This window comes from Alosa sapidissima, chromosome 4, assembly GCF_018492685.1.
Source record: "Alosa sapidissima isolate fAloSap1 chromosome 4, fAloSap1.pri, whole genome shotgun sequence".
In the NCBI taxonomy this organism is placed as follows: domain Eukaryota; kingdom Metazoa; phylum Chordata; class Actinopteri; order Clupeiformes; family Clupeidae; genus Alosa; species Alosa sapidissima.
In genome coordinates, this window is record NC_055960.1 from 15,110,078 (window position 1) to 15,137,678 (window position 27,601).

The 27,601-nt window shown below is 44.4% G+C and overlaps 2 protein-coding genes across 10 annotated transcripts in view; both read left to right on the top strand.

Annotated features, from left to right (window-relative positions):
- arhgap46a (Rho GTPase activating protein 46a) overlaps window positions 1–8,041 on the top strand; it is a 42,378-nt gene extending 34,337 nt beyond the window's left edge. For all 4 annotated transcript variants that reach the window (XM_042088636.1, XM_042088635.1, XM_042088637.1 and 1 more), the window contains 6 exons: window positions 216–311; window positions 3,908–3,981; window positions 4,635–4,834; window positions 5,719–5,810; window positions 6,061–6,230; window positions 6,557–8,041. In XM_042088636.1, the coding sequence (XP_041944570.1) occupies window positions 216–311; window positions 3,908–3,981; window positions 4,635–4,834; window positions 5,719–5,810; window positions 6,061–6,230; window positions 6,557–6,751 (827 nt within the window). In that variant the 3' untranslated portion in view covers window positions 6,752–8,041. The remainder of the gene's footprint in view (window positions 1–215; window positions 312–3,907; window positions 3,982–4,634; window positions 4,835–5,718; window positions 5,811–6,060; window positions 6,231–6,556) is intronic.
- A 1,107-nt stretch (window positions 8,042–9,148) lies between these two features.
- On the top strand, window positions 9,149–26,982 carry phf20a (PHD finger protein 20, a). 6 transcript variants are annotated; one of them, XM_042088642.1, is made up of 19 exons: window positions 9,149–9,299; window positions 11,646–11,743; window positions 12,280–12,502; window positions 12,991–13,075; window positions 13,223–13,299; window positions 13,395–13,884; window positions 14,110–14,217; window positions 14,359–14,523; window positions 15,903–15,953; window positions 16,115–16,384; window positions 16,662–16,910; window positions 17,538–17,636; window positions 18,806–18,967; window positions 19,658–19,833; window positions 21,393–21,492; window positions 22,629–22,824; window positions 23,593–23,941; window positions 24,189–24,411; window positions 25,480–26,982. In XM_042088642.1, exons 2-19 carry the CDS (start codon window positions 11,661–11,663, stop codon window positions 25,620–25,622), a joined length of 3,249 nt encoding a protein of 1,082 aa, XP_041944576.1. In that variant the 5' UTR covers window positions 9,149–9,299; window positions 11,646–11,660; the 3' UTR covers window positions 25,623–26,982. The 6 variants fall into 6 exon arrangements, with proteins under 6 accessions (XP_041944576.1, XP_041944578.1, XP_041944579.1 ...); XM_042088644.1 differs by having other exon boundaries at window positions 12,280–12,490; XM_042088645.1 differs by having other exon boundaries at window positions 12,280–12,451.
- The last annotated feature ends 619 nt before the right edge of the window (window positions 26,983–27,601 follow it).

Below are 27,601 nucleotides of genomic sequence, written 5' to 3' on the forward strand. Positions count from 1 at the left end.
TGTCTTCTCGTCTGCTTTCCTGTTGGGGGTCTTTGTTTACAGTTACGAATATTTGGGGATTTTTTTTATGGGTTTGTCTTTGTGTCTGTGACACCTGCTGTATTATTACAGTCTGTTTGAGGAGGAGAAGCCGTTGGTGATTGGCCTTGAATTGTGTTTTTGTTTTTTTACCCGACGATTAATGTGTGCTTTTTGTTTTCTCTCCTGGATTGCAGTCACCCAGTTCATCCTTGACCAGCAGGACGTCAAAAAGAAGAACTCAAAGTCCAGGAAGAAGAGAAAGCAGAACACTGAGGACGATGAGCAAGAGGGTAGGTCCACCGCCACCGCCGCTGCTTTCATTTTCTGTGGCTGTCGCACGCCAACTCCCAGTGCAGCTACCCTGTTCCAGATTCAAGCGCTCCCCTCTCTCCCTCCATGGAGTTCTCTATCCGCTCTTCTATTCTCTTTCCACCCGCGTACTGCGTGTCCTTTGGAGATTAGGTTACAGAGTCCTCCGCGATATAGCAGTCACGACTAAGTGTGTGTGCATAACGCAACCCCCCCCCCCCCCCCCCCCCACACACACACACACACACACAAACATATATACACACACACACACACACACATATACACACACACACACACACACATATACACACACACGCCAAATGAACTCCTGTTTGTAGGACACAGTTCTCTGCGGCGCTTGACCGTTGAAACCTGTGCACAGGCATGTGGCTTTTTTATTAGAGTTAAAGCTGCACTGATCAATAATTGACCAAAGTCAATAGAAGCTCTAATTAATTGTCCCCTCCGGCCACTGACTGCACATGGCCTGTTGTTCTCTCTCGCACGTTACCGGACAATGAAGGAGGACGTCCGTCCGTTCTCTCCGCAGAGTGGAGGGGAGGGGTGACCTCATTAGCTGAGCCACAAAACTGGCTGATGATGGTGATCTCATATGCGAGGGAAGCCTACACGCACGTCCTGTGTTGTTGCTGCGCAACAGAGGGCGACCCCTGTCACACTACGCCATGCTTTGCTCAGGGGCCATTAGGTCCTGGGACTCGGTGACTCAGTGGGTTGGTCAGTCGCAAGCAACCACATTGCTCGCGTGAGGGGCCCCTGTTAAACAAAAACATCACTTTTACTCACACACTCTGTCACACACACACACACACACACACACACACACACACACTCACACGCATGAATGCTGTGGCATCACTGACCACTTCCGGGAAAGGCATGCCTGCTTCCCACTCCCTGTGGATGGAGTACAGTAGGTGTCCAGTCAGAGGCACATTGGCATGTAGTGAGTAACAGCTGCTTGAGTGATAAATTGGGCAGATGTGGTCAGGGTCATAGTCATCATAGTGGCTACTCATCTCTCTTTCTCTCTCTCTCTCTTTCTTCCTCTCCCTCCCTCTCTCTTTCTTCCTCCCTCTCTCTCTCTCTCAACCTCTTCCCCTCTCTCCTTCTCTCTCTCTCCCTGACAGCTGTGTGGGCTGTGATTCACCACAGGGAATTCTGGGGGCTGGCCCCAGTGCAGAAGGCTTTCCCCTCTTAGCCTGGGTTGGGCTGGGCAGGGCAGGGCTTGACCAGAAATATGTTTTCTGGCTTTAGGCTGGAGGAGGACAAGGACTTGATATAGGCCCCTGTAGATTACATTCATATCACATTCACTACACTGGCTTTGGCTGAGATGCCCCTGGTACATAAACTGATTACAGCTTGTTTACAGATGTTATTGAGAGTTATTGAATAAAAAAAAACGAACCGTATTTATTTTCCTGCAGAGGCCGGTCTAGACTATAAATTCCAGTACACGCACGCTACCCATTGCCACTCTGTTGTGTCTTTTGTACCAGAGCATTGTGTGCTGGACTAGATGCTGCTGCCATTCTCCGCTGGAGATAAGCAGGCTCAGGAGAACAGTGAAGCAGTCCCCCACTCAGGCTGTGCCCACTGGCGCCTCTATTGTGTAACGCAGTATAAAGTTTACTGCTGGGCTGTTGGAACACGGCCTACAAAGGAGATAGAGGGAGAGGCTGGGTCGGGTCGGTGTGTTTTTTTTTCTCCCTCTCTCCTCGCTGGCTGGCTGTGATGCATCTTTTCTCACAGAGCTGGTGGGGTGGGGTGGGGAGGGCCTCACCACCTCTGGAACTAAAGCCGGCTCTCAGCTCGTTTCCACTCTGTAGCTGCTTTCGCTGCTGCTGTCCCGTGTGGTAATAGCCGTGCTGCTTGTTCAGACCACCATTGAAAGAGAAAGCCACCACACACACACTGACACAACCCCCACCCAGCCTTGCTTGCTCTGAACTAGTTTGTGTTAAGAGGCCTTTCTCCAAAAATTTTATTTTCCCAGACACCAAAGGCCTTGATGTATGGAACAATTTCTTTAATTAGACATAATTACAGTCGGGGCTCGGAAAAACATTAAGGCGGCCTGTGTCAACGGGCTCGGCATGTCACCTGTTTGCCATAAATCTGGAGGGGGAACGGGTTGGAAAAGAGGAGGGGTACAGTTTCACAAAACATTCCCCAAAGGATGCTTTTCATCCCAGCACGAGGTTTGTGCCATCTGGCTCTCGGATGGGATGCTGGGAAGTTGCGGTGGCGGCGGAAGAACGGCACCCCCATGGCTTTTACTGAGTAGGCCTGCTCCCTATTCCACTCCCCAAAGGCTGTGTGTGTGTGGGGGGGGGGGGGGGGGGGGGGGGGGCACACATGTATGTGCCTTTGTATGTAGGGTACAGGATCAGATGGACCAGCCACATCCTAAACCCATAACTCTCTACTTCAGATGACTCCACACTAAAAAAAGCTGCAGCTTATAACCGATTGTGTACAGAGGCCTTTGCTACAAACACACATCAGATTTATCCGTTAGGTGTTGTTATGACGGTGACTTATCAGCTGAGTAAGTAGTGGAGTGTGGGAGTGTATTTGAGTCATGAGAGTCTTCAACACTCTTATCATCCAGCCAGGGCTGCATCCCTCTTCCTGTGGCACCTCAGACGGAAGGGGGTGCTGATTCCGACGCGTCCCTCCCCAGACTGCGTCCTCACCTTACCTACCCCGAGACGACCGGGCGCAGACCAGGTCTGGGACGTGTAACGTGAGAGATTGCTTATGTTTAGCGAGCTAAGTGCCATGACTCACACTCTAAAGAGAGCTGATGAATCAGAGTAACTTTGGGGGTGCATGCATGTCTAACTTAAGACCCCCACCCCAATCAGACAGACCCTTACACACCCACACACACCGACTGAAACCAGAAGCCGGCTGGGGTGTCTGCCGTCAGCAGCCAAGTGCCCACTCCTCGCACATGTCGGGTAAATGAGTCAGCGGGAGCAGGAAGTGTGTGCCGGGGCTTCCTCTGCAGGCCGCTAAGCTGCTCTGGAGTAAATCACTTGGGACCTTTCGACAGCTCCAGCTCCAGCTCCAACCTCAGTGCTGCCTGTTGCTGTGCTGTGCTGTGCTGTGCTGCGCCTCGAAAGCAGTCCAACTTGCTCGAGAAAGTGCCGCCTCCGTAATTATAGAGCCAATTATGCAGCATTTAGAATGGCCAAATTAAAGGAAGGCCGTGAGTAGCTGATTGATAGACAGGGAGAGGTTTGGTGCTGGTTCACATGCTCCAGGAGTTTTTTTTTTTTTTTTTTCTCTTTTAATGAAAAAGGAACAGGTTTGCTCGCCTCGCTCAAAGACCACACGCAGCTGTCACAGCTCTGACGGAGCACAGACCCATGTAGTTGTTGTTACATTGCCTTGAGGAATGCGTCTGTTCTCTCTCTCACTCTTTCTCTCTCCCCCATGACTCACCCTCTCTCCCTCTTTCTTTCTTTGTCTCTCATACCATCTTGTAACGTAGCCATCTCTCACTACTTTCCTCCTGTTTTGTTTTTTTCTTTCTCTGCAGGCCTTCCCATCAGCACTTATGCCAAGTACTGCTACCGCAAGCTGCAGAAGGTGGCCGTCACCGGGGGCAAGAAGGTGAGTGACACACCTGCAGCATGAGGGGGAATGAGGGAGGAGGGAGAGAAGGGGGGAGGAGAGAGAGAGAGAGAGAGAGAGACTAGGTTATAGAGAGCTGGTTTTGGAAGGACAGCTGCCAGCATTAAACAGAGCTATGTATTATGTCATAGCAGATTTATGGCGCTCCATATGTCATGATTCCTGAAGTGTCTCTACGCCCCCCACGTTTAACTGAGCTGGTGTGTCATGGGTAGTCTGTGATTTTGGGTTTAGTCATTGTATCGGTTTCGTGTCTAGCAAACATAGACACAACTTTTGACAAAATGAGACAAGCGTGAAGGTCAAAAACAACGAGTCATTCAATAATTTAGGTGGAAAGGGACAGACAGAGGGAAGTGAAGAGAAAGATGGACAGAACTACCGAGGAGGGATGGAGTGAGAGGAGTAGAGAAAGAATAAAAAACACAAAATGGAGTCCGGTAAGAAACAGACTGTGGGAGAAGTGAAGGGAGAGATGGGACAAACTGTGAAGAAAAACTAAACAAGGTGAGACAGAGAGATAGAGTGTGAGGGGTTTGAGAAGAATGTGAGAAAGTCCCATAATGTTGACAAATGGAGAACACAAAAGAGATGGCATGATCCTCACTGAACACACACCCCTCTGGTCTCAGGGCCTGCGGAAGCCGACCCTTGAGGAGGTGGACCACAGCCGGCGGGCCATCATCACGCCCTCACTGTTCGGCAGCTCACTGGAGGAGGTCATGGAGCGGCAGAGCGAGCTCTTCCCTGACCGCAAACTGCCCTGGGTGCAAGTGCAGCTCTCCCAGTACGTGCTGGCCCTCGGAGGGGCTCAGACCGAGGGCATCTTCAGGTGAGCTGGCACAAAGTGTTAAACACACGCACACACACATACACACACACACACACACACACACACACACACACACACACAAACACACATAGGTCAGCCCCCTCCGGCACAGACAAAGCCCCAGAGATTAACACACATACACACTCTGGTTTAAGGTGAGGTTGAGAGGCACAAGGTACACAGTATTTTACATACCATAGTTGAAAATGTCATAATATCCAGCAACTTTAGTGATTATGTAATATTGTAGTGGGGCAGGTTTTAGATGGCATACAGACCTTGTGGGAAATTTTTGGAGAACTGTGTGTGACTGAATTACCAAGTAGGCTCAGAAGATTTATTCATCTTTGTGAGGATGTGTCTGAAAGGTGCATAGCATTACAATGACTTGTGGTCACTGCAGAAGACGAGGGTTAGCGACTTACAGGCTAGACCAGACACATTTGAGACTAGACTCTATGGCCTGTGGACTAGACCGTCTGTAGACTGAACTGCACTTTGTATGGAGAACCTTCGCTGACTATTCAGTTTACTTCAGGAGTGGTCCCAGGTCATGTCTGGGCATGTCTGGGCATGGTTGGGTCCACTTCTCCTCGCCGCTATCAGGAAAATGCACCCTGACAGGGTCTTTTAATTCCCCTTTTGTTGAGAGTTATTTTTCCAGACACTAGTCCCTATCCAGTTTCCACTGCTCTCTCCAGAGTGTAATGTACTTTGAAAGGACCGTAACAGTACAGCGAGTCCTCATAACAGCCGATAAAAAACACCGCATCAGGACGCAGGGTACTGCAGCACCGCTGGCTGGCGGTGGTGGCGGCCTGGTGCTCTCTAGTGGCAGTGAGTGGTAGCGCAGGTGGTGTAACGCAGTGCCTCGTGTTCCGCAGGGTGCCTGGGGACATTGATGAGGTCAACGCACTCAAGCTGCAGGTGGACCAGTGGAGAATTCCAGAGAACCTCTCGGATCCCAATGTCCCTGGTGAGTGTGTTTGAGTGGCTGTGTCTGTGTGTGTAGTATATATATTATATAGTATGTATAATAGTAAGCCATCCATCAAAAATACTCTTAATTCTTATCTGACACCAACATGGAATTAGAGTAACTGTGGGTGCAGTTTTAATTTTCTGATTAAATCATGGGAGAAGTTATACAGTCAAGAACTCCCTTAATGTGTTAACTGTGAGACACAGGAAGTAAGTAATGCTTGTGTGTGTGTGTGTGTGAACAGCCTCTCTGATGAAGCTGTGGTATCGTGAGCTGGAGGAGCCCCTCATCCCCATGGACTTCTATAAGCAGTGTGTGAGTCACTGTGACGACCCCGTAGCAGCCATTGGTGTGGTGCACTCGCTGCCTGACCTCAACAGGCTCGTGCTTTGCTACTTCATCCACTTCCTGCAGGTGAGAACGCAAAGATATACCGTACTCACTTACATACATTTCATATATAACACGCACACATAAACATACATACAAATATACATACACAGATACAAAGGTAGACACACACATACCTCCACATACCACACATACCATAATACACTCTACGTTGACACACTATCCCAGTGTACACACACGCTCGCTCACACACATACACACACACACACACACACACACACCGCATACACACATACCTTTGCTGTTGGAGGTCCCATGCTATTTTTACACACTAGATTGTATTCATGCAGTAGCACACACATTTTAATGGTCTCTCTCTCTCCCCACAGGTGTTCGCGCAGCCTTCTAATGTGTCTGTGACAAAGATGGACGTGAATAACCTGGCCATGGTCATGGCACCTAACTGCCTGCGTTGCCAGTCCGACGACCCCCGCATCATCTTCGAGAACACGCGCAAGGAGATGTCTTTCCTTCGCATGCTCATTGTTCACCTGGACACCACCTTCATTGAGGGCATCGTGTGAACGATGCACATGCTCTCAAACTGATACACACACAGACACACACACACACACTGAAGTTGATGGACCAGTGTACAGAGAGCTTTTGGACAAACATGAGTACTTTGTTAGCTCATGCTCTTGTCTCTGAAATATAGTGCCAAGTCCTCACTGCTTTACGGTCACCAGATCCCCATACCAAAGAGTGGGACTTACTCTGTAAATATATACATATAGATATATATATATATATTTGTGCATGAAGAACACAGCATCAACTCTCTTCACTGTTGATTTAATAAGTGTGTTTGGACATCAAAGAAGAAACATCAGAATTGTAAAGAAAGAACAGTGATACAGAATAATTTATTTCAAAGAATACAAGATCATCTTGAAAGGCCTAAAAAGGTCTGTCATAAGGTCTGTCTGTCTGAGTTTAGATGTGATTTCAGGAGGAGGAGGGGGGGAGAGGTTTTTTAATGTGCACTAGCAATAGGATTGTTAGTGTTATTGTCAGCAATTGAACGCTGCGTTTTTCCTACCGTTCATACATTTGTTGGTTGTCATGTACTTATCTTTTAATGGTTATTGTGTTCTGTTGTATAGAGCAGATTTTAATGTTAGCAGAGCAACAGCTGCTTTTATGATGAAACAGGCCCTGGGCCCTAATGACCAAGTCAAATACTGAAAGCAATACGACTTTGTAATAAACTACTGCTTGGGAAATCTGTAAAGAAGAAACTTGTGAGATATTTTACAGTCCTTGGTGGTTCTACTTATTCATTAATCATTGGGGTTGGCAATGGTAATTGTTTTAGCAGTCCTCCACAGATTTCAGTCATATTTTTGAACAAACCAAACTGTAATATTTGATTGCATTTTTTTGTGTGGATATGAGTGAAACTGCGTGCATAAATGTTCACAGTATTTCTTTGTGTTAGTGTTTTTCACAACAGTTAAGCTCATTGCAAACTGTTCTGTATTTCTGAAAGGTTGACTGAGTGCATTGCTTTAGGGGGAAAATAATGTAGAGTAGGCCTACTGGAGTTGCTATAGTACCTTTTGTAAAATAAAAACAATCCCTTGTAAATAGTACACACTTGTTTTTAATAACCCCAACAGGTGACTATTCTTGTCTTTTGTGAAAGAAAAAAATGAAACATGACCAGTCTTTCTTTTTGTGATGTAAATGTTTCGTGAGATATCTTATGAGACTGCTTGTTTGAAACCACAACTGATCCACCTTGCCAATGTGTGTGTTTGCATTATTTGTTGGAATGGTTGTTCGAAAATAATAAAATAACACAAACCTTACAGTGTCGGAGTGTTAATGGGCTTTGACTGCCCTCTCGTGGAGAAAACACATACTGACTTCTTGAAAGTTAACCTTTGCCTCTATCACCGGCCATGATCAACCGTGTTGATCACATTCGGCCATGTAAGAAACTGCGTCTAATGGTGCCTTATGCTTGCCTCTAAAGCAAACATTCAGAAGAGTTTGATTAAATTAATTTTAAAAAATGTTCATAATTAATTGGCCAATTCAACTGTATACTGAATGCCTAACGCAACAGCACTAATGTTTAGACTGTATTGCCTCTAAATTATATATAGATTTATTCATGTATATATGAATATACAGGGGTGTAGTGGTAAAATAAGAGGTGGGTAGAATTCTGTCATCACGGTAAGATGGACAGCGCCATCGGATTTTTTAAAAAGGCATTCAGAACATGTTTGACGATGGTGGAGGTTATTGTCCAATTTTTATAACGATACCAGTGGTATTAAATGGTTCCTAGAGTGTTGATGAGTGTACATATCGTGAATGTGGATAACAGTGTTTTACAGATTTTTAAATGTTAAAAGTTGCAATTGATGAATAAACTCTTTTGAGAGGTGAATAAACTCTATAAGAGGTGGATAAACTATTTCAGAGATGGGTAAACTGTTTACTTGCGGTTAGCCTCCACTACATCCATATATATATATATATATATTATGATATATGTATATGATATATATTATTATTATATCATATCCATATCTCATAATTTATAATTTCAACCAGTGACTTCAGGTTATCCAAGGCAATTACCCACCCATTACTTTGGACACAATTGGCTAATCATGAAGTCTTCTGGTCTGTGTTGCTTTCTTGACGCGGGGGTGTCTCAGTGCACTTCTGATGTCAGCAAATTGACACTAGACACAAAACCCCTATCCTTTATGCAAGCAACATGTCTGAAAAATAAAGAAAGTGCTTGGGACCATATAGAATGTAATTTCCTTTTTGATTCGACAAATTTACTACACTTATTTTATCGTTTCTGATTCCACACATTGCACAATGGAGCGGGATATCTGAAAAGACCAGGTAAAGATGCAAATTATTATTTTGTGCGCATGCGCAAAGAGCCCAGCTCTGTATACCACCACACCGGTAGTGTGGCTCGAATTCAGTGCGAAATTGAACTGCGTGTGTAGAGCTCAAGGAAACGTGTTTCTGTTCCGCATATCAAGAACAATCAGTATCATCAACCTCAGATTTGTATGGGGATAAAACAGCAAGGTAATTGATTTCTCAATGTCTACAATTTATCCAACATTATAAAACAATTTAAATGGTATAGGCTATGCATGGTTGGGTTAACGGTTCCTCCCCCTAACATAACTATCAGTTCTTTAGCCTAAATGCCAAATTGTTTTTTATTATTATTATTAACGTGTGTATTTCGAAAGAAAGGCCTAGCATGTTTCTCTTCTGAGGTATTTCCTGTCTTAGCATGCTTTTTGCAATCACCCATGTCATGGTTCCTGTCAACACAGTGCAGGCAGAATCCAGGTCAGTTCGGACAAGTTGGTTGCTCTGCATTCTCCTGTATTAACTGACTGAGTGACTGCAGACCTGGGAAGGGAAAAGAAAGGCCTTGCTTGCAATTTTGAGTGACAACCAACAGAAGATGTCTAGTGAATCTGTAACCCCAGCTAGATCAAAAACAACAAAGAGTGGACAATACACACACCATGAGCTGAATGATTTAGCATACTTGCCACCGAATACACCTTAATTATCAATGTTCAACATCATAATATATTTAGTGATTATAGCTAGCAGTGAAATTGAAGTGTTCTGAGTTGTTTTCGTGCAGATAGCATTACGCCGGATGCAAAACAATTCTGTTTGTTTTATGTCCTGTGGAATAAACCAAATTATTTAAAATGAGAGCTATTTGTATCATGATTAGTATATTGACGTGGTCTGTTGTGCTCCATAAACGACAAGTCAAATACCTTAGGTCAGACGTATCACACCCATACGCATACAGGCGAACTCGTCTCGCCCTCCTTTCAGTTCATAAACAAAAGTGATCTCAGTTGCGCGCCATTTGCGTCACTAGCTATCACGCCGTCGTTGTAACAAGCTCACGGAAGCACGGTGATACATTTATTGCATTATCATGTATATCGGGTACTTGTATCAATCTATTTATAATATATTCGTGTCATGGACGCTTGTTTTATGATCGGTTGCATAATAGACACTGTAGCGTTCAGGCAATTCCTTCCTTTCGCCATTGTTTCCTACTAGGGGTGGGCCAAGTGGAGTTACCCCTTGCGATAAAACACGTGGTTGTCCGGCGTTTTTTTCCTTTCAAGGGCCAGCGAACTGTACAAAAAAATCAACTGAAGGTGAGTTTTTGTTGTGGCAGCAACGTGAATTAGATAATGACGTCGTTAGCTATTGTAGGTCTGTTTGTTTCCTCGTTGTCTTAATATGTTCAATCCTTTTGCAGACTTCTGTTTCTCCTTTGTTCTTCCTGATTTCATCCATCCCCTTGTCCGTGTCAGACTAGAACCACCTTGCACATGCTTATTAAATAAAATACTAGCTTGCAAAGAATGCTAATCATAGTTGCTTAATGTAGGCGATATGGACTTTATTTCTTGCCAATTGTTTTGATACGCTGTTTTGAGGTTTGTAAGTAAGTGGTCTGCATCTTTGTGCACCGTGAATGTTGTGGATTCGATTGTTCATCCCTAGAATGCCTTACTCAAGGATACTCAATGCCTTACACAGCATAGCTAGTGTTGTGGTACATTAACAGCCTGTCAGTTAGCCGGCCACCACCCACGCATTCTGTGTGAAGAGACCGCAATGGTGGCCTCGTTTTTGTTGAGCTGTAGTAGGCTAATTGGTGTAATCGCCTTACCATAGAAATTATCACGTAAGATGTCATGCACCTCAGCTGGCTTCAGAATTAGTGATCCGAATCTTACAGTGTTATCAGATACAGTAGCCTACGTGCAGTTCATTGAAACTAACTCAAGAGTCAAAATGAAATTAGCCTTTTTTTAATAACGCTAAAATGCTGGTAGCCTATACTTTACATGTTTTAAGGTAATGTCAAAACTGAAGGTTTACATCTTATTTAATGCAGTGTTGTTCAAACTTTTTCAGACCAAGGACCACTTAACCAATAATAATAAAAAAAAACAAATCACGGACCACCTAGCTAAAAAAAACACCTACTTCAACAGTATATTACACAATAGGCCTACTCACTGAACCACCTTGCTTATTGTGTCAGAGGGTTCATATGTTTTAAACTGGCATAGCTTACATAGCAGGCGTTGCAAAACTGTTTGGATTTACATACAACTTGGGTCAATATTGCAAACAACTCATGTAAATTATATTTTACCTACTTGCGGACCACTTGGGATAGCTTGCGGACCACCACCGGTCACCGGTCCACACTTTGAGAAACACTGTTGTACTCATTACATACATAGTTGAATGGATGGCACCAATTATGGATGATGATGATGATGATGATTTTTCCCTTAACTGACATCTGTGTTTACTGGTGCTGTGTTGCCTGGGTAACTGTCTCCATGACTCCACCGCATATAGGTGGAGGGAAGCAGCATGAACAAAACGCCCCCCAACAGACGCGGCATCACCTTTGAGGTGGGAGCGCAACTGGAGGCTAGAGACAGCCTAAAGAACTGGTGAGTCTTGCAGTAGCTTAACCTACCTCTCTTCCTCGTTGTTCAGGATTTATTGTTTGAAATACTGCTCTGACAGTGGTCAGAGGCTGGGAAAAAAACATGTGGAGCCTGGAAACATGATGTCCATCAGGCACGTACAGTAGATGTGCTACAGGGAGACAGTTCTGATATACAAGACAACCTTCAAATAAGATAATGCATTAATAACTATATATATTTCACATATTAAATATGTAGCTAATATTAGATGTTCATTGATCATTCCACTTATTTGGCTGGAGTTTGTACCATTGTGCAGATTGACCTAGAAACATTGCATGAATGAGATATACCTACCTACCTAGCTACATAGCTGCCGAGTCAGGATGTGATCTGGCCTTCATCTACCTCCGATTAGCTAAATTCTAACCAGATCCTATTCGGAACAAGTTGCCATTTAGGTTTGACCTTTGCGTGGCAGTCAAGCCACACATGTGGTTATTCTTTTTTTCTTCAGAAAAAAAAAAGTCTCTCTCCTTGCGTCCTCTCTTTGGCAGGTACGCCGCCAGCATCGAGAAGATCGACTACGATGACGAGAAGGTCTTGATTCACTACCGGCAGTGGAGCCACCGCTACGACGAGTGGTTCGACTGGGCCAGTCCGTACCTGCGGCCGGTGGAGCGCATCCAGCTGAGGCGGGAGGGACTGCTGGACGAAGGCCCCACCCCTGTGAGAGCCAAACCCAATCAGCTTCCCTCTACTCATTCCGTAGGTCTAGAGGCAAGGTTTTTTTTCTCCATATTCTATTGGTTCCCCACGTAAATGGAGAAGAGCACCCTGCCTCTCTGGAATCCTGTATTCTCTGTGAAAGCAAGGTTAAAAAATATTTATATTATTGATAATGAAAATAATAACGATAATAATAAGAGTGATGGCAATAATAATAATAATAATAATAATAATAATAATAATGAACCTCTGTCATTGTGATCGGACAGATGTGAAAGTATGATTATGATGATGATGTGAACTTTTTGAATTGTATTCTCTCGATCAAATTCCCTCATGTAAGCAATTTTGTTTGAAAACAGGATTCACCCCCGGGAATGACTCATACGTATAACATCCACTGTCATGAGATCCTTTCTAGCGCCATTGTGTAACATTGTGGTTGTGGTTTAGTGGTGACCAGAAGCAGGATACACTGCAGCTTCCCAGACTAGGACTAGTTCTGCGATCCTAATACTGGATTATTCTGATTGTTTCAGGGCTTTCGTGTGAACGACAAAGTGTTGGCCAGCTGGTCAGATTGTCGCTTCTACCCTGCAACTGTCTTGGCTGTCAACAAAGATGGTGTGTGATCTTTTTTTTTTTTTAAACAGAAATCAGCAGTGTATTGCCAGATGAACTATAGTTCCCTATTTTCTTTCTGAATTTCAAATGATGTGCAAATGCAGATCCATAATCATTCCTTCTATCCATCTCATCTATTTTCCCTAGCATCCTATACCGTAAAGTTTTACGACAATGTTGTACAGACAGTGAAAGGAATCCATGTCAAACCCTACACAAGATCAGTAAGTTTATTTTAAATATTATTTTATTTTAAATATGTTTTTATTTTTTGTCAAGCCAGAGTTCATAGTCTTATTTCTTTTTTCTCCCGATAAAGGGTAGATACAAGGGCAAGCCGCGGGTGATGGACAGAACCCGAGAGCGGTCATCGGACAGGAAGAACCATAGCGGGAGGGAGAGGAAGCCACCGGAGCACAGAGCCCTGAAGGGGAAGAGGAGCAGGCCCAGCTCATCTGACCAGGACGGAGAGAGCAACACGGACGAGGAGGAAGACGAGGATGAAGGTCACTGGCACCAGGAGGAGCGGGAGGGACCGGAGTGTGCTGGAGTAGAACTCCTGTCCGTTAGCCTGAGGGACGAGGAGAGGAAGCCCGAGATGGAGGAAGAGGAAGAGGAGGGGAGTAATACTCGCTTAGCAATCGGGAATGAAGGTATGAAGACTAATGGAGAGACTGACCAGAAGGGGTCAGCGGAGAGCAATGGCGTAGCTGAGGCGTCCAGTCATCATGGAGGAGGCGGTGGAGATGGAGGGCCAGAGTCGAAGGAAGAGGGTCACGCAGAGGAGACGAGAGAACCAGGGGCAGCAGGTGGGTGCATCTGTACAGCACACTCGCAGGAAGAGACACGTCCATAGAAAGACACCCAGAGGAGATGATTCTACTGTTACTGTATCTTAAGGCCTATGCGAAGTACATGGCATTTTAGAAACTGTAGTGAGAGATATGCTGTCAGTGCACGATATCATGATCAGTGCATGTAGGTACAAGTACATGGTTCCCCATCATATCTGAAGCCGAGTCTGTGCTTTTCAGATTCTGGCTCAGGAAAGGAGGATGGGAATGGATCAAGTCTCGGGAAGAGGCGAGTGTCCGTGGAGCAAGCTTGCCCCTCAAAAAAGAGCAAAGCTGACAACCACTCGGGTATGTCCTCCGTTGTTTTTAGTCAGTACCTCTTGCCCAGCCAATGAGAATCATTTCTCAGCTTTGAAGGTCACCAGCTCTGATGATGGTGTGTCACTGTAATATGAGTTCTATCTACATTGTGTTTATTTATTTTTCTAGAACATGGTCTGCACAATGGAACTACCCACACTGAGACATCCAATCAAAACCTGCCAACCGCACCAGTGTCTGCTCCGACCGAAACGACTCCAGCTCAGCCGTCCAATAACACAGAGGTCCAGAAGGCTGAGGGCCAATGTGAGGTGCCCACACCGCCTGTTAAACGTAAGTAAAAGCGATACTGGTTTCATGTTGAGCTGTTAGTGTGTGGATCAGCTATTTAGTAAACAAGGTCATATGTGCCACTTATTCATTGGAGGGGGGAAAATTTGCAGGGTTTTGTATAAGTGGACACCATACTCAAGAGCTGGTCTAGTGTCCATTGTTAGCCTGTTCATTTAAGTGGTTAAAGTGAGTGAGAAGTGTATCTAAAATGGCTGTCCCTACAGCTGTGGTTCTTCAACTTTTTGTCCTGCACAAAACAATATTGGCCAAGTCTCATGACCTCCTTCTCTCCCAACCCACAGAGTTGACAGTGCCAAACTCCCTCAACTGTTAATTACGGCATAAAATGGAAAGTAGAAGCTAATACCTAACGATATGGGGGAGGGTGGTATCTTATTTATTATTGGCAACAAGAAGCAAGACAAGCAGCAAATATACATTCAATTCAGAGAGGAAATCATTTTGTGACCCGTCCCATGTTCAGGGGTTGCGCCCCACAGTTCAAAAACCACTGACCTATGGTACATGTATGTGTTTGCTCCATACCAGATAGAGACAGAACATGGGGGTTTGATTCCGTAAGCTGGCTTGTTGGTGTCATTGCCTTATCTCTGCCCTCTGCTGGTTGAAGAATGTAACAACAATTGTTTTTGCCTCCCACCTACTTTGTGATTATGCAATAGCTCATTTTAGGTTAAATGTATCTGTGTAGTTCCGTGCAGTGTGCACTGCCCAGTACCCTATGCACGGAATGCTGTCAACATCAAAATGTCATATCAGTATTTTGAAATCTTAAAGGGCTGTACAAACTGGCAGCCTAAAGTTCCTAAAGCAGTTTTAAAATCCATGTGAAGTGAAGATATTATATAGCCTAGTACTAGTGCAGTGCCCGTTCAAACATGCCATTCCTGTAGGGGGTGGGGGGGGCATCATTCCAGCTAAGCATTCAATAATGAATACTGAATATTATATTATGATATATTAGCCTATAATTAATGTGCAGTAAGCATAATTTAGGCATAGCTGCATGTGACATTTTTACAGATTAAAATGACATAAGCGTCAGCTGTTTTTAGTTTAAGCTGTATGTTTATTGATAAGCTTATTGAATAACTTCCTGATAGAAAAGCAAACCATTTTGTGGAATGATGCATCATCGTGTCCGTAGCAAGACACCTGGCAAGTTTGAAATCAGTCGTACAAACGATTCGAGAGATATGCGAATGACGTTCCTGTAATTTATAGATAGATACTTCAATATATAGCATAGGTATAGATTGATTATAATAATTGTTTTAGTATTTTTTGTTTGTTATTATTTCTGTTGTGTGATGAATGCCTGATCTTTAATGGTTTTGTGATGTTTTTCTTTCTCTCAGCTGTAAGGAAGCAGGGCTTCCACAACCCCAACAGATTCAGCAGAGAGCCATGTGAGTAAATCCCTGTTGAAAGGCCCCCTGTGTGCTGTGAAAGAGAAAGAAACAGTTTATCTCTCTCTCTCTCTCTCTCTCTCTCTCTCTCTCTCTCTTATTCTTATTCTTATTCTTATTCTCATTCTTAACCCGTCTGCATGTCCCATCTGTCCCCTCAGTGTACAGGGTGGTGAAGAACCAGCCGCCCCCTGTCCTCTCCATCAACCTGGACCACAACGCCTTCAAGTGCAGCGTGCCGGGCTGCACCAAGTCCTTCCGCAAGGCCAAGCTGCTGCACTACCACATGAAGTACTACCACGGCGAGGAGAAGCCCCTGGAGGGCGAGCTCAGCCCCAGCACGGGTGGCCCCAAGCAGGCCGGGGAGAAGCAGGCGGCCCCCGGTCCGAGGGACAGCCCCAAGCGGAGGCGCACCATCTCTGCTTCAATGCGTGAGTGCCAGTCGGACAAGAGCCATCTTTGCAGGCACATGAATGCATGCAAAATGTTGTATATGCACAATATGCACATACACACACCCACATATTGATGTTAATTGTATACCATCAAGTGTTGCTTTCATTAATGATGCTTAATGAGTTGTATTGATCTAATCAAAATCTAATCATATGCACATGCACCGAATGAAAATGAAACGTAAAATGAAAGGTGTGAACGGAGAAGGTGTTTGTTACATGAATGTGTGTGTGTATGTGTGTGTACATTTAGACTCTTCTCAGCATAGTCCTAGCCGGACCCCCACGTCTCCCAGATCAGATGCCAAGGCTGGGGTGCTGTTTGGGGAGAAAAGGCGCACATCAGCGCCCCCTATAGTCGACATTCAGCTTCAGCTACAGCAGCAGCATCAATATCATCAACAAAGGCCCTCACTGAAGGAGAAGAGCAAGGAGAACCTGCTGGAGAGGAATATCCACACAAACACAGATCGAGACAGGGACAGGAGCCCTATAGACATAGGTAAGTGTGTGTGTGTGGTGATGCTTCTGACCACTTCAGAGCACTTAATAGAATATTCTTCCTCATATTTACATACATCAACTATCAATATATCTACCATATACTATGTGAACATGAAATTGCACTCTTTTTGAACAGTGCAGGTTCTGTAAACATGGTGAAAAAAAGATAGTTTGACAGTAGAGAACCATTACAGTCATGATAAGCAGATTCTTGTTGGTAACCTTTTTATCAGTCATGTTTCTTATGCAAAGCGCTTATGGGCATGCATTTGGATGGTGGGACTTTTGAGGGTTTGCTAAAGGGAAGGTATGCAGCACTGTTTGTTTGGAGTATTGAGATACAAAATGGCTACTTTCGTTGACAATCACTGGATGGTCCTTTAGAGACAGAGGTAAAGCTATATAACACATAGAAAAATGTGTTATTGCAAGTAGACTTCCATGGAAGAAATGGAAACTGGCATGTTTGTCTTTTGTTGTAGGATGGTTGTAGAATGTTGTACTCTTCTGAGTTCTGCTAGATTTTATCCATTTGACAGACTCCTCACCAAACCAGAGAACAGTAATATAGTCTTGTGGAGATTTAAAAACCTCTAATTCCTGAAAAAAACATTCCTCTGAGCAGTATGCCTCAAAGAACGAGAGAAGCCGAAAGACAAGAAACCAAAGGATTTCCTCCGCATTAAACTGAAGAAGAAGAAAAAGAAGAAGAGGTCTAAGTCTGGTAAGAAAAAAAAACACTGCCTGGTTAAGAAAAAAACGCCTCAGGCCATATCCACAGTCTGCACTGCAGCTTGTTTCTGCTTTGAGTCTCGGAGCCAAACCAGCCTTCGATTAGTCTGATGCTCACTCTGACTACTGGGGAATTCTGCAGTCGAGGGACTCACTCAGCAGATTTAAAGCTTAAAACCAAACAGCAATTTTCCCACAAAGTCTGTTATTTTGTTTTGTTTTGTAAAAAGCACGGGTAATGGTAGGGAGAGAGGAGGATGAAAGGATGATGCTCAAGTTGGTTTCCAAAGTCTGAGCCAAAACAACATTGCTCAGGGACTGCGCTAAACACTATGCCTCGCACATACAAACAGAATTTCAGTTGGAGATCGCAGATATAGATAGTTCATGTTTTTCTCTAATCAGGGAAACTCTTTCCTTTTAAAGGAGAAATCCGGCGATTTTTCACATAGCCCCCATGTTCATGCCCCTAGACTGTAACTCTGTAGCTGCCTGGCTACTTTAGCTGTTGGCTGCAGCAACTCGAGCGAGGAAAAAACGATTGTTTTCGGGGGGTTTTCGACAGTATTCGTGTCCTCGAGAAACTGAGATCTATGTGAAAAATCGCCTTTCTCCTTTAAGACAATGCAAATATACAGCAAATATACAGCTGTTTTAATCTATATGCTGTCACCGGCTTAATCCATATGCATAACAATATGCATCTTGATGCGACACTCTGAAATAATGAACCACGTATAGAGATGGTCAGTATTAGGAAGCTATGTTTTCAAGGGAGTGTTTTACCCATACCTTGACTTTTAGCTTAGTAAGGCCTATGTTCTGGAAACAAGGTCTTGACATGATCTGTGAGAATTGCTGTTTGAAGTTGGTCGGCCATGACTCCGTCGTGATTGACAGGACTGCATGTCTCTTCTCTTCTGGGCGTCTCGGAACCTCTGCCCTGATGCCTCCTTAGCCTCACTGAGCTGCTTTGTCGTCGCCCCACCCCCCCACCCCTGTTTGTTTGCCTGAATGTCATGGATGCAAAAATGTCAACTGATTTATGATTTACGTTTTAGTATTTTTTGTTTTGTTTTTACAAGTAATCTGTTGCTTTGCGTCTGCTTTCTCCCCTCCCCCCCCCCTCTCCCCTCCACTCGTTTCCACCGTTGTGGCCAGATTTCAAAGGTAGTGAGGAGAACATTGACATCTCAGTATTCCAGCAGCACTCCTCCTCCAAATTGGGCTTGTCCCACAAATTCCCCCCCGCACTCAGTCACAAGCCCGAGGCGTACGCCAGCAGGCCCGGACTCTTCCACACACAGCCAAGTCGTGTAGATGGTGGGTACCTGCGTGCGTTTGTGTGGGTGTGCGTTTGTTTGGGTGTTTTGTGTCTTTGTATTACTGACATGTTTCTCTTTCCAGGCTTGGCATCATTCAGATACAGACCTGCTCTCAAACATTATTGTCTTAAAGTTTTTTTTTATTATTATTATTATTATTATTCCTCTCTGGCGAAGGACTGTAATGATTCCTCAGTAAGCTGAAGCTGATAATATATGTGCCAGATTTTTTTTAGCTGTGTTGCTGGGCAACCATATAACAGGTCCCATGTGTTCTGATTGGATGATGATACATTTGCCTACTGATGACTTTCCAGAAAAACAGTTGCTGTCCAATATTAATGGGAGCATGCCAGAACAACAATACTCAGGAACATTGCCCAGCAACACTGCTCATAAAGTTACGTTGTGTATCATCAGTTTAAGAATAACATGGCATGGAATGCATGAGAACAGGTCTTGTTTCCATGGTGTCAGGTCTTAGCTTCCTTGCAGCTTCCTATGCTTTCCCTTATTGAGCTGTGCATTGTGTGATTTGTCACGAATGTGAGGCTGTGAGCTAGAATAGAACGTAGACTCAAGGTCCCATTTCAGTGATCTCAGATTCCAATCCTTGGTTTTAGATAAATCGTCAGTTGTGATTGGTCAAAGTGATTTCCCCGTCTCCGCCTATCTCTGCCCTCTGTAGACGAGGACTACGCGACGGATTGGTCCACAGACAGCTGTGGGTGGAGCGAGGAAGAGGCGGAGTGCGGTGTCACAGACCCTTTCCTGAGCGACGACTCCGCGGCCACGGGAACGCGAGGCTCGGAGATTGTGCGTTGTGTGTGTGAGGCGGAAGAGGACAACGACTTCATGATCCAGGTGAATGAGAAGACCCTGCTTGATGACTACTGTGGGGTCACCACAGTCCACACACCACTTTACCTGGGGAGAACCACCACCTCTGTCCTTGAACACCAGAGTTTCTGTGTCCATTTGGGTCTCAGTATAAGTACCGTATATACTGTTTCCAACTTTGCCAAGTCCCAACATTGTTGTCCTAACTTTAATGACCGTTGTTTATGAAGACTTGAGCCCACAGCACCACAGTAGTCTGTCTATAGATGGACTGAGTAGTGGCTGATTTGTTATTGAATGATTATTAAGTGGGCATGTTTTCATGTCCAAAAAACAAAGCTGTGTGTGTGTGTTTGAGAGACTTATGATGTCTTCAGGGCTTACAGTGCCATAATTCAGCCACGGACCATGAACCCTTTAGCCGCCAGGGTTTAAAAATAATAAATTGGATTTTTACATCAAAATTTCAAAAGGCCATGGCTTGCAAGTGGTCAGAGATAAAGTCCTACTGTAAATGTGAAAATCATTGAGTATTAACAAAAGTTTATGAAGGGGGTAAATTTACTCATCTAATTCGCATATTATGATGTCACTGGATGGTAACCACCGTGAATTATGCACATTTCAGTAAATACTAGATGTTGAACATATTTGAGCAGTTTTACTTTCTTTTTTTGTCATTTCACCCACATAACAAATAAACAGGAAAACAGTCACATGTAAACCAACAATAGTAAACTATTACTATAATCACAAACCCTATGCTACTATACAATAAAGTAGCCTGGTCAAATCAGTTCCTATCACGGGTGACTTTGTAGTTCTTCAGAGCCCTATTTTTACAACCCCTGCTGTCTATACCACGTCCATTACGGACACAATCATCACTATTGCCACTGGCACCTCCAGCTATGTTGGGCAGAGGGTCGAAATAAGCATGGTATGCTTAGTGGTCACTGTCGCAAAGACGCACCTCCATTCACAGACGCACCGTCACTATCAGTCAATAGACGATCGATCATATTCTCCAAAAGGCAGATATTCTCCTTCAAAATCAGAAAAGGTGAATAACAGATCCAAGACTTAATCCCACGTGAATATTTTTTTTTGGAACATTTGGTGTATTTTTGCTTCAATTTGTGCAAAACTATGGCCCGCATTGCTTCCGCGTTATGGAGGAAATGCACGTCTTCTTCGCGTGTTTCTCGCGAGTTTCTCGCGTGCTTCCTGAAAACTTTGAACAAAAAAAGGTTGAGCTTGAATCGAAGCTCTGCGTGTCTGCCAACTAGTGGTCAAGAGTACAAATGAGATTTGACACTGTACTCGGGTCTATCGTCTGTTTTATTCAGTAATGACGCTTGTCGCAATATTGCGACATGGCCGTTTAGAGGGTTAAAGATTTGGAAATATATATATATATATATATATATATATATATATATATATATATATATATATATATATATATATATATATATATATATATATATATATATATAAATAAAGTATTACAAGGGGTCAGATGCAAACATTTCTGACAGAAAAATGTCCTGGCGCTAACCCCTGTGTCTCCCGCTCTCCAGTGTGAGGAGTGTCTGTGCTGGCAACACGGCACCTGCATGGGCCTCCTGGAAGACAACGTCCCAGACAAGTACACCTGCTACATCTGCAGAGACCCACCAGGTAAGCACCACCCTGCCTGCAATACACAGCTCAGCGTCCCAGACAAATACACCCACCCGGTAAACAACCCAGTCAGCACCCACGCCCACCCTCATGAAGTCAAAGTTGACCCGATATTTAGCAGACGCTTTTATCCAAAGCAATGGCGGGTTCAGGAATCTAACCCAGGTCAAACAATTGTCAGTCGGTGGCATTCATTCTGCTCCACCCCAGCCTGCAACACACAGCTCCACATCCCACACAGATACACACAGCTCCACATCACACACAGATACACACAGCTCCACATCACACACAGATACACACAGCTCCACATCACACACAGATACACACAGCTCCACATCACACACAGATACACACAGCTCCACATCACACACGGATGCACATAGCTCCACATCACACACAAATACACACAGCTCCACATCACACACGGATGCACATAGCTCCACATCACACACAAATACACACAGCTCCACATCACACACGGATGCACATAGCTCCACATCACACACAAATACACACAGCTCGGCCCCAGTTGTGGCGCAACTGACTGGGGCACCTGCACCGTACGCCGGCGACCCGGGTTCGATTCCCGCCCCGTGGTCCTTTCCGGATCCCACCCCTGCTCTCTCTCCCATTCACTTCCTGTCACTTTCCACTGTCACTATAATTAAAAGGCTTAAAAAGGCCAAACAAATACACACAGCTCCACATCCCGCACAGATACACACAGCTCCACATCCCACACAGATACACCTGCTACATCTGCCAAGACTGCCCACCCAGTCTCCCCCACTCTGAGGTCCTCCCGGGCTGGGTTCAGCACCAAACAGCAGGCCTTTCTGCTCTCGCACGGAGACTGATGGAGAAATTCAGGCTCTGCCGGGCCTTAATCTGCAGCATAACTAAGCCGGTCTCGTATTAATCGGCCTTGAGTTGCATATTAGAGGGAATTACACTTTCCTGTGTCTCACGGTGGATAGTTTGCCTTTAGTTCAGCTGGTGGGTTTTTATTTCTCTCTTGCGTGTTCACTCGCGCGTGCACTCTCCCTCTCCTTCTGTGTTTACATTTATCTCTGTGTGTGTGTGTGTGTGTGTGTGTGTGTGTGTGTGTGTGTGTGTGTGTGTCTGTGTAGGCCAGAGACAGAGCCTGCGGTACTGGTACGACCGCGAGTGGCTGAGCAGTGGCCACATGTACGGCCTGTCTTTCCTGAAGGAGAACTACTCGCATCAGAACGCCCGCAAGATCACCACCACGCACCAGCTCCTAGGAGACGTGCAGCAAGTCCTGGAGGTGCTCAACGGCCTGCAGCTCAAGATCAGCGTTCTGCAGTGAGTACAGCGCCACCCTCTGGTCAAAAGCATTCTAGGATGCTGGCTTGGAAACAGTCATCAAGCAACGACTCTATACAAGCTTTGTTCTGTGATCTATCCATCCATCCATCCCTGTAGAAACTGCTCGGTGGTCATTGCATGTAGAAGAGATTGCATTTTTTAGTTGCCAGGCAAGAGAGAAGAAATGAGTGCCAGGGAGATTTCACATTTCCACAAGAGAAATTGATGGGAAATGTTTTTGGGGTGAAAACTGCATGTAGTACACAGGCCCTAAATACCATATCGGACAGTAAATGGAAGTGAATGAAACATCAGATGTGCGAATCCAGCTCAGTTCTTAAATAGATTGCAGACAGGCTTTTTCATGTCCCGAAAGGATTTCTAAATATAGCGCAAATACAGTGATTAATGCCTCCTCGCTATTTTTAATGTTCTGCAATCTGAAAATGATGATAACGCTTTCTAAATATACTCCAGAGGCTTCCTGAGACATCATTTTCTGCCTGTTTTTACTCAGGCCTGAGAACCCATTTAAAGCAACCAGGCGTCCTTCTATTGTTATTCCAGGTTATCTAAGTCCTTGAGTTCTTGCATGCGGCATCACAATACTGAAGGAGCCTCTCGGTATTGTGTTCTCCATGGACCAGATGTATTGTTAGGCTAGCTCCCTCACAGAGAGGAGGGCACTACTTGCCTTGAATAGGCGAGCAGACACTGAGAGGCTTTGGATGCAGAGTCAATGCCATCTGTCCCTCTCTCACACAGGAGTCAGACCCACCCAGACCTCCGCCTGTGGTGCCAGCCATGGCGGCCGGCAGGCAAGGCCATCAAGAAGGAGGAGGACCTGGACATGACCTACGGCGGGCACGGGGGCGAGGTCCAGCGCCGAGCGCAGTCGACCTCATCGTCATCCATGTCGTCGTCCGTGTCCTCGTCGTGTTCGTCGCCGCTCAGCTCGCGGTTTCAGGACGCCTTCATCTCGTACATCAGCAGCGAGCACTGCTACCAGAAGCCACGGGCGCTGGTGGTGGAGAAGAGGGGCGGCTCCTACATGGACGCAGATCTGCACGCCTATGACACGCAGAGGCCCCACGCCAGACAGCGGTCAGACCAGGCAAGTACAGGACAGTGATGTTTGCTGGAGAGCTGCTATTTAAAAAAAATAAAAAACACACATTCTGCCCAGTATTTGCGGGGGTTTTTTTTGCCCCAATCCTCCTGTGTGGGACCTTCTGTAGGTGCACATCTTTGCACACGTTGTGTGTACATGTGTGATTATTGCCTGATTTATGTTTATGTTAAGACATGTTTATCTTCTATGTTTACCTTTATTATATGTTATGTGTTTGTGTATGTATTAGGAGTCTGACTGTGGGCCGTGGGGCCCTGAGGTAAAGGTGAAGCAGGAGGAAGAGGATGAGTATCCCAGCGGCCATAGCACCACCATCACCACCACCACCACCACCAACAACAACAGCAACAGCGCCCAGCAGCAGCAATGGCAGGCCAACCTGCTGGACCACATTGAGTCTGTGCAGGATGAGGTGTGCCACCGCATGGACTTCATCGAGAGGGAGCTGGACAGTGAGTCCCCGTAGTCCTATTTATATTTAGACCTTTACTTAGTTGTGATTCTTTTGTGGCAGCTTTACAGACTTCATTTGAAAGTCAGGCACTAAGTATTAAAGGTGCAGTCAGCGATCGTACGCGATTTCAAGCCCATAAAATGTTTCACATTCAACAATCCTCTCCTAACGATCTGCTAGCTGCCTATTCCGTGAGTACACTGTACTCCAGTCCAGTCACTGTAGGCAGCCCAGGCTCCAAAAACTGGAAACAAAGAAAGTGGGGACAGCCTGTCCCTCAAACAAAAACGAAACATGAGTGGGAGGGGTGAGCGACTCCAACTAGAGAGCCCAACTAGAAATCTGATGGAAGTAAAATGAGTCAGTGTGTGAGCTTAGACCAAGACCAATCAATCAAACCATCTTAATAGTCAGTTTGAACATATCAGACACTCCCCTAGCGATCCAAGTGTTTTGGCAACCACACTGCAGATTCTTATGGACCACTAGCTTTAAAGACAGCCTTAACTTGTATGCAAGGTGGATATGCAGTCAGCACAAGGCCCTTCACTATAGACAGCCGTTGCCTTGGGCATTGCATTAGCACGGTTTTGGTTAACACTCCTGTCAGCTTGTAATTAAGGCCAGACAAAATGCTGACAGAAGTCTTGCAAATCTGTTCCCTTTAATTAGTCAGGCTTGGATGCAGTGAACCCTTCTGCTCTGCAATACAAATCTAGGGTTGCTTACCTCTGCCTTTAGCTCATTTGGATTATGCATTACAAATCAGTCAATATATTTGTGTTGTTATTTACTGTTTGTGTTAGTCTTGTAATTAGTTTCTGTAAATTAAGATCAGATGCTCTCATTTGCAGAGCATCTAATCTCTCCTTGTGGCATGTGTGGAATGATTATGCACACTAGTGTTTTATTGTATGTATTAATTGAAAAATTGAAATGCTTTTGCTTACGTGTGTGTGTGAATGAATATGTGTGTGTGTGTGTGTATGTTGATGTAGGTGTGTGTGTGTGTGTAAGAGTAGGCCTACGTTTGCGTTTCTAAATTGGCCGTTTTCCTCCTGTGCAGTGCTGGAGAGCTGTCTGGACTACACGGGCGAGCTGGAGCCGCCAGAGCCTCTGACGCGCCTTCCCCAGCTCAAGCACCGCATCAAAGAGCTGCTCTCGGAGCTTGGCAAGGTGCAGCAGATCGCCCTCTCCTGCACCACCTGAGGGCGCCAGAGAGCACCATGGCACCTGCCAGCGTGCACCACCAAAGAATGAAAACCAGGAACAACTGACATTTGAAAAAGGAAAGAAAGTGATATAACATTTCATTTAAGACGTATAATGCGCCCATACTCCAATCTCATCTCCACTGTTCCTTTCTTATATGAAGTGCTGATTCTAAAACAGCATGGACTGGTGAAAGCCATACTAAAGTCTACTCCAGTGTTTGTAGAGGAGGGCTCAAGGAGGTTGTGATTGTTGGGTATCTTTGATGTGCTGTAACAATGAGAATCTACCTGAATGTTTGCTCCACCAACTACAACATTTACATTCTCCTCTGTCCTTTTTCTCAAAGACTGTCCAGAACTGCATCTGCATTGTGATGGACGATTAATTTGGCAGTGCTGGCTGTCATGCTTCTTTTGAAATCTCCTCTCCCCCAAAAATATTTCAGCGCTTTGCCTCTGATCAATTGCACACTGTTTGCAGAAGATTGACCTGAGCCTAGTCTGAATGTTGGAGTTGTTCTGATTGAGCATGGGACATCTTCAAATACGTTATACTGAAAAGGCATGGCAGAACTTTAATCCCACTTGCCTCAATAATTTATTGTAATCAATCACATTTTTGTGTGATCATATCTCCAACTCTTCATGTTTATGTAGAAGCATTTGGAGTGGTGAAATCTGCCCTTTAGAGACTGTGAAGGTATTCTCTGTAGAGTTGGTTTCCTTGATGGATCTTCTATTTCCGTTTCCATTTTCATCTCGTATATCAAAAACAGTGTTGGAAGCACTCAACAGATCTGTCTGTTGCTTGTAATTTTTTGTTTGTTTGTTTCTTGTCTCTGTTGTCCATTTCCAGTCTGTTTTCCTTTGTAAATAATTTAGAGAAAAATTGTGTTTGTTCACTTTATTTATTGCTCTAGCAATGCAAAATGGATTGAATCATTGATGTGCAGAAAACCTTAATACTTGTTCACAACACAGGTGTAAGTGAAGATGAGCCTGTGGTCCACAGCTATGAAATCAACTGCTTTGTCACAGAAAACTGAAAGTAGATTTCTAATTCTGTCAGTACCTCCTAAAAGGGCATTTCAGGTGATTTTTGTTGACTAGTTTAGTACCTTTGTTTCCTGTAAGGAATCCATCTTAAACAGATTCCCTTCTATTCCTAGGTGTGAAACTGAAAGTGAATTTCAATCTGTGATTCTGCAGATCTTCTGTCTGTATTGTCTCTTACCAGTATAGAGAATGCAGGTTCCATGTCATACAATTGGGTTGGATGGAAAAAAAAATATTTTGCAGTTCTTCTTGGGCAAACTACAGTGGCACACTCAATAAATTCAAACCTCTCATCTGGATTTGTCCCTGTCTCCTTAAATTTCTGTTTGCAAGTCTTGAAAGAGTAATATTTTAACATGGGTTTCAGCTTTAGTGGTGTATAGATAGATAGATAGATAGATAGATAGATGGATAGATTTACTGTATAACATTAAAATCTCAGTTTTTAATAATTGTTATTAAAACAGTATGTGTATTGGTCAGAGGCGAGACACTGCAGATGAATAGGGTAAAATTGTTTACTTATAGATATCACCATACTTTCCCAGTTTGTTACTTACATAAACACAAGTAATTTTTCTGAAATGTTATGCAAATGAGGCATTATCTATGTAAATATGCACTATTTTGCATACATTTCTAAAAACTGAAAACTGAACATTGGATGAAGACAAGTTCAAAATGAATGTTTCGTTCTGTTGACAGATACTACAAAGGTTTTTACTGAGGCCATTTTAGATATCTCTCTTTATCATTCAATAAATCATAAATTGCTGTCAGTGGTCTTTAAATATATAAACAAATCTCTCTGTAAAAGCCTTCATAATATAGATTCAAATATAGATTTTACTTACTGTACATCTAAAGCATTTGATGCTCTGATGTGCTACTGAAGTGTTTCAGAATGTGAGGGAAAAA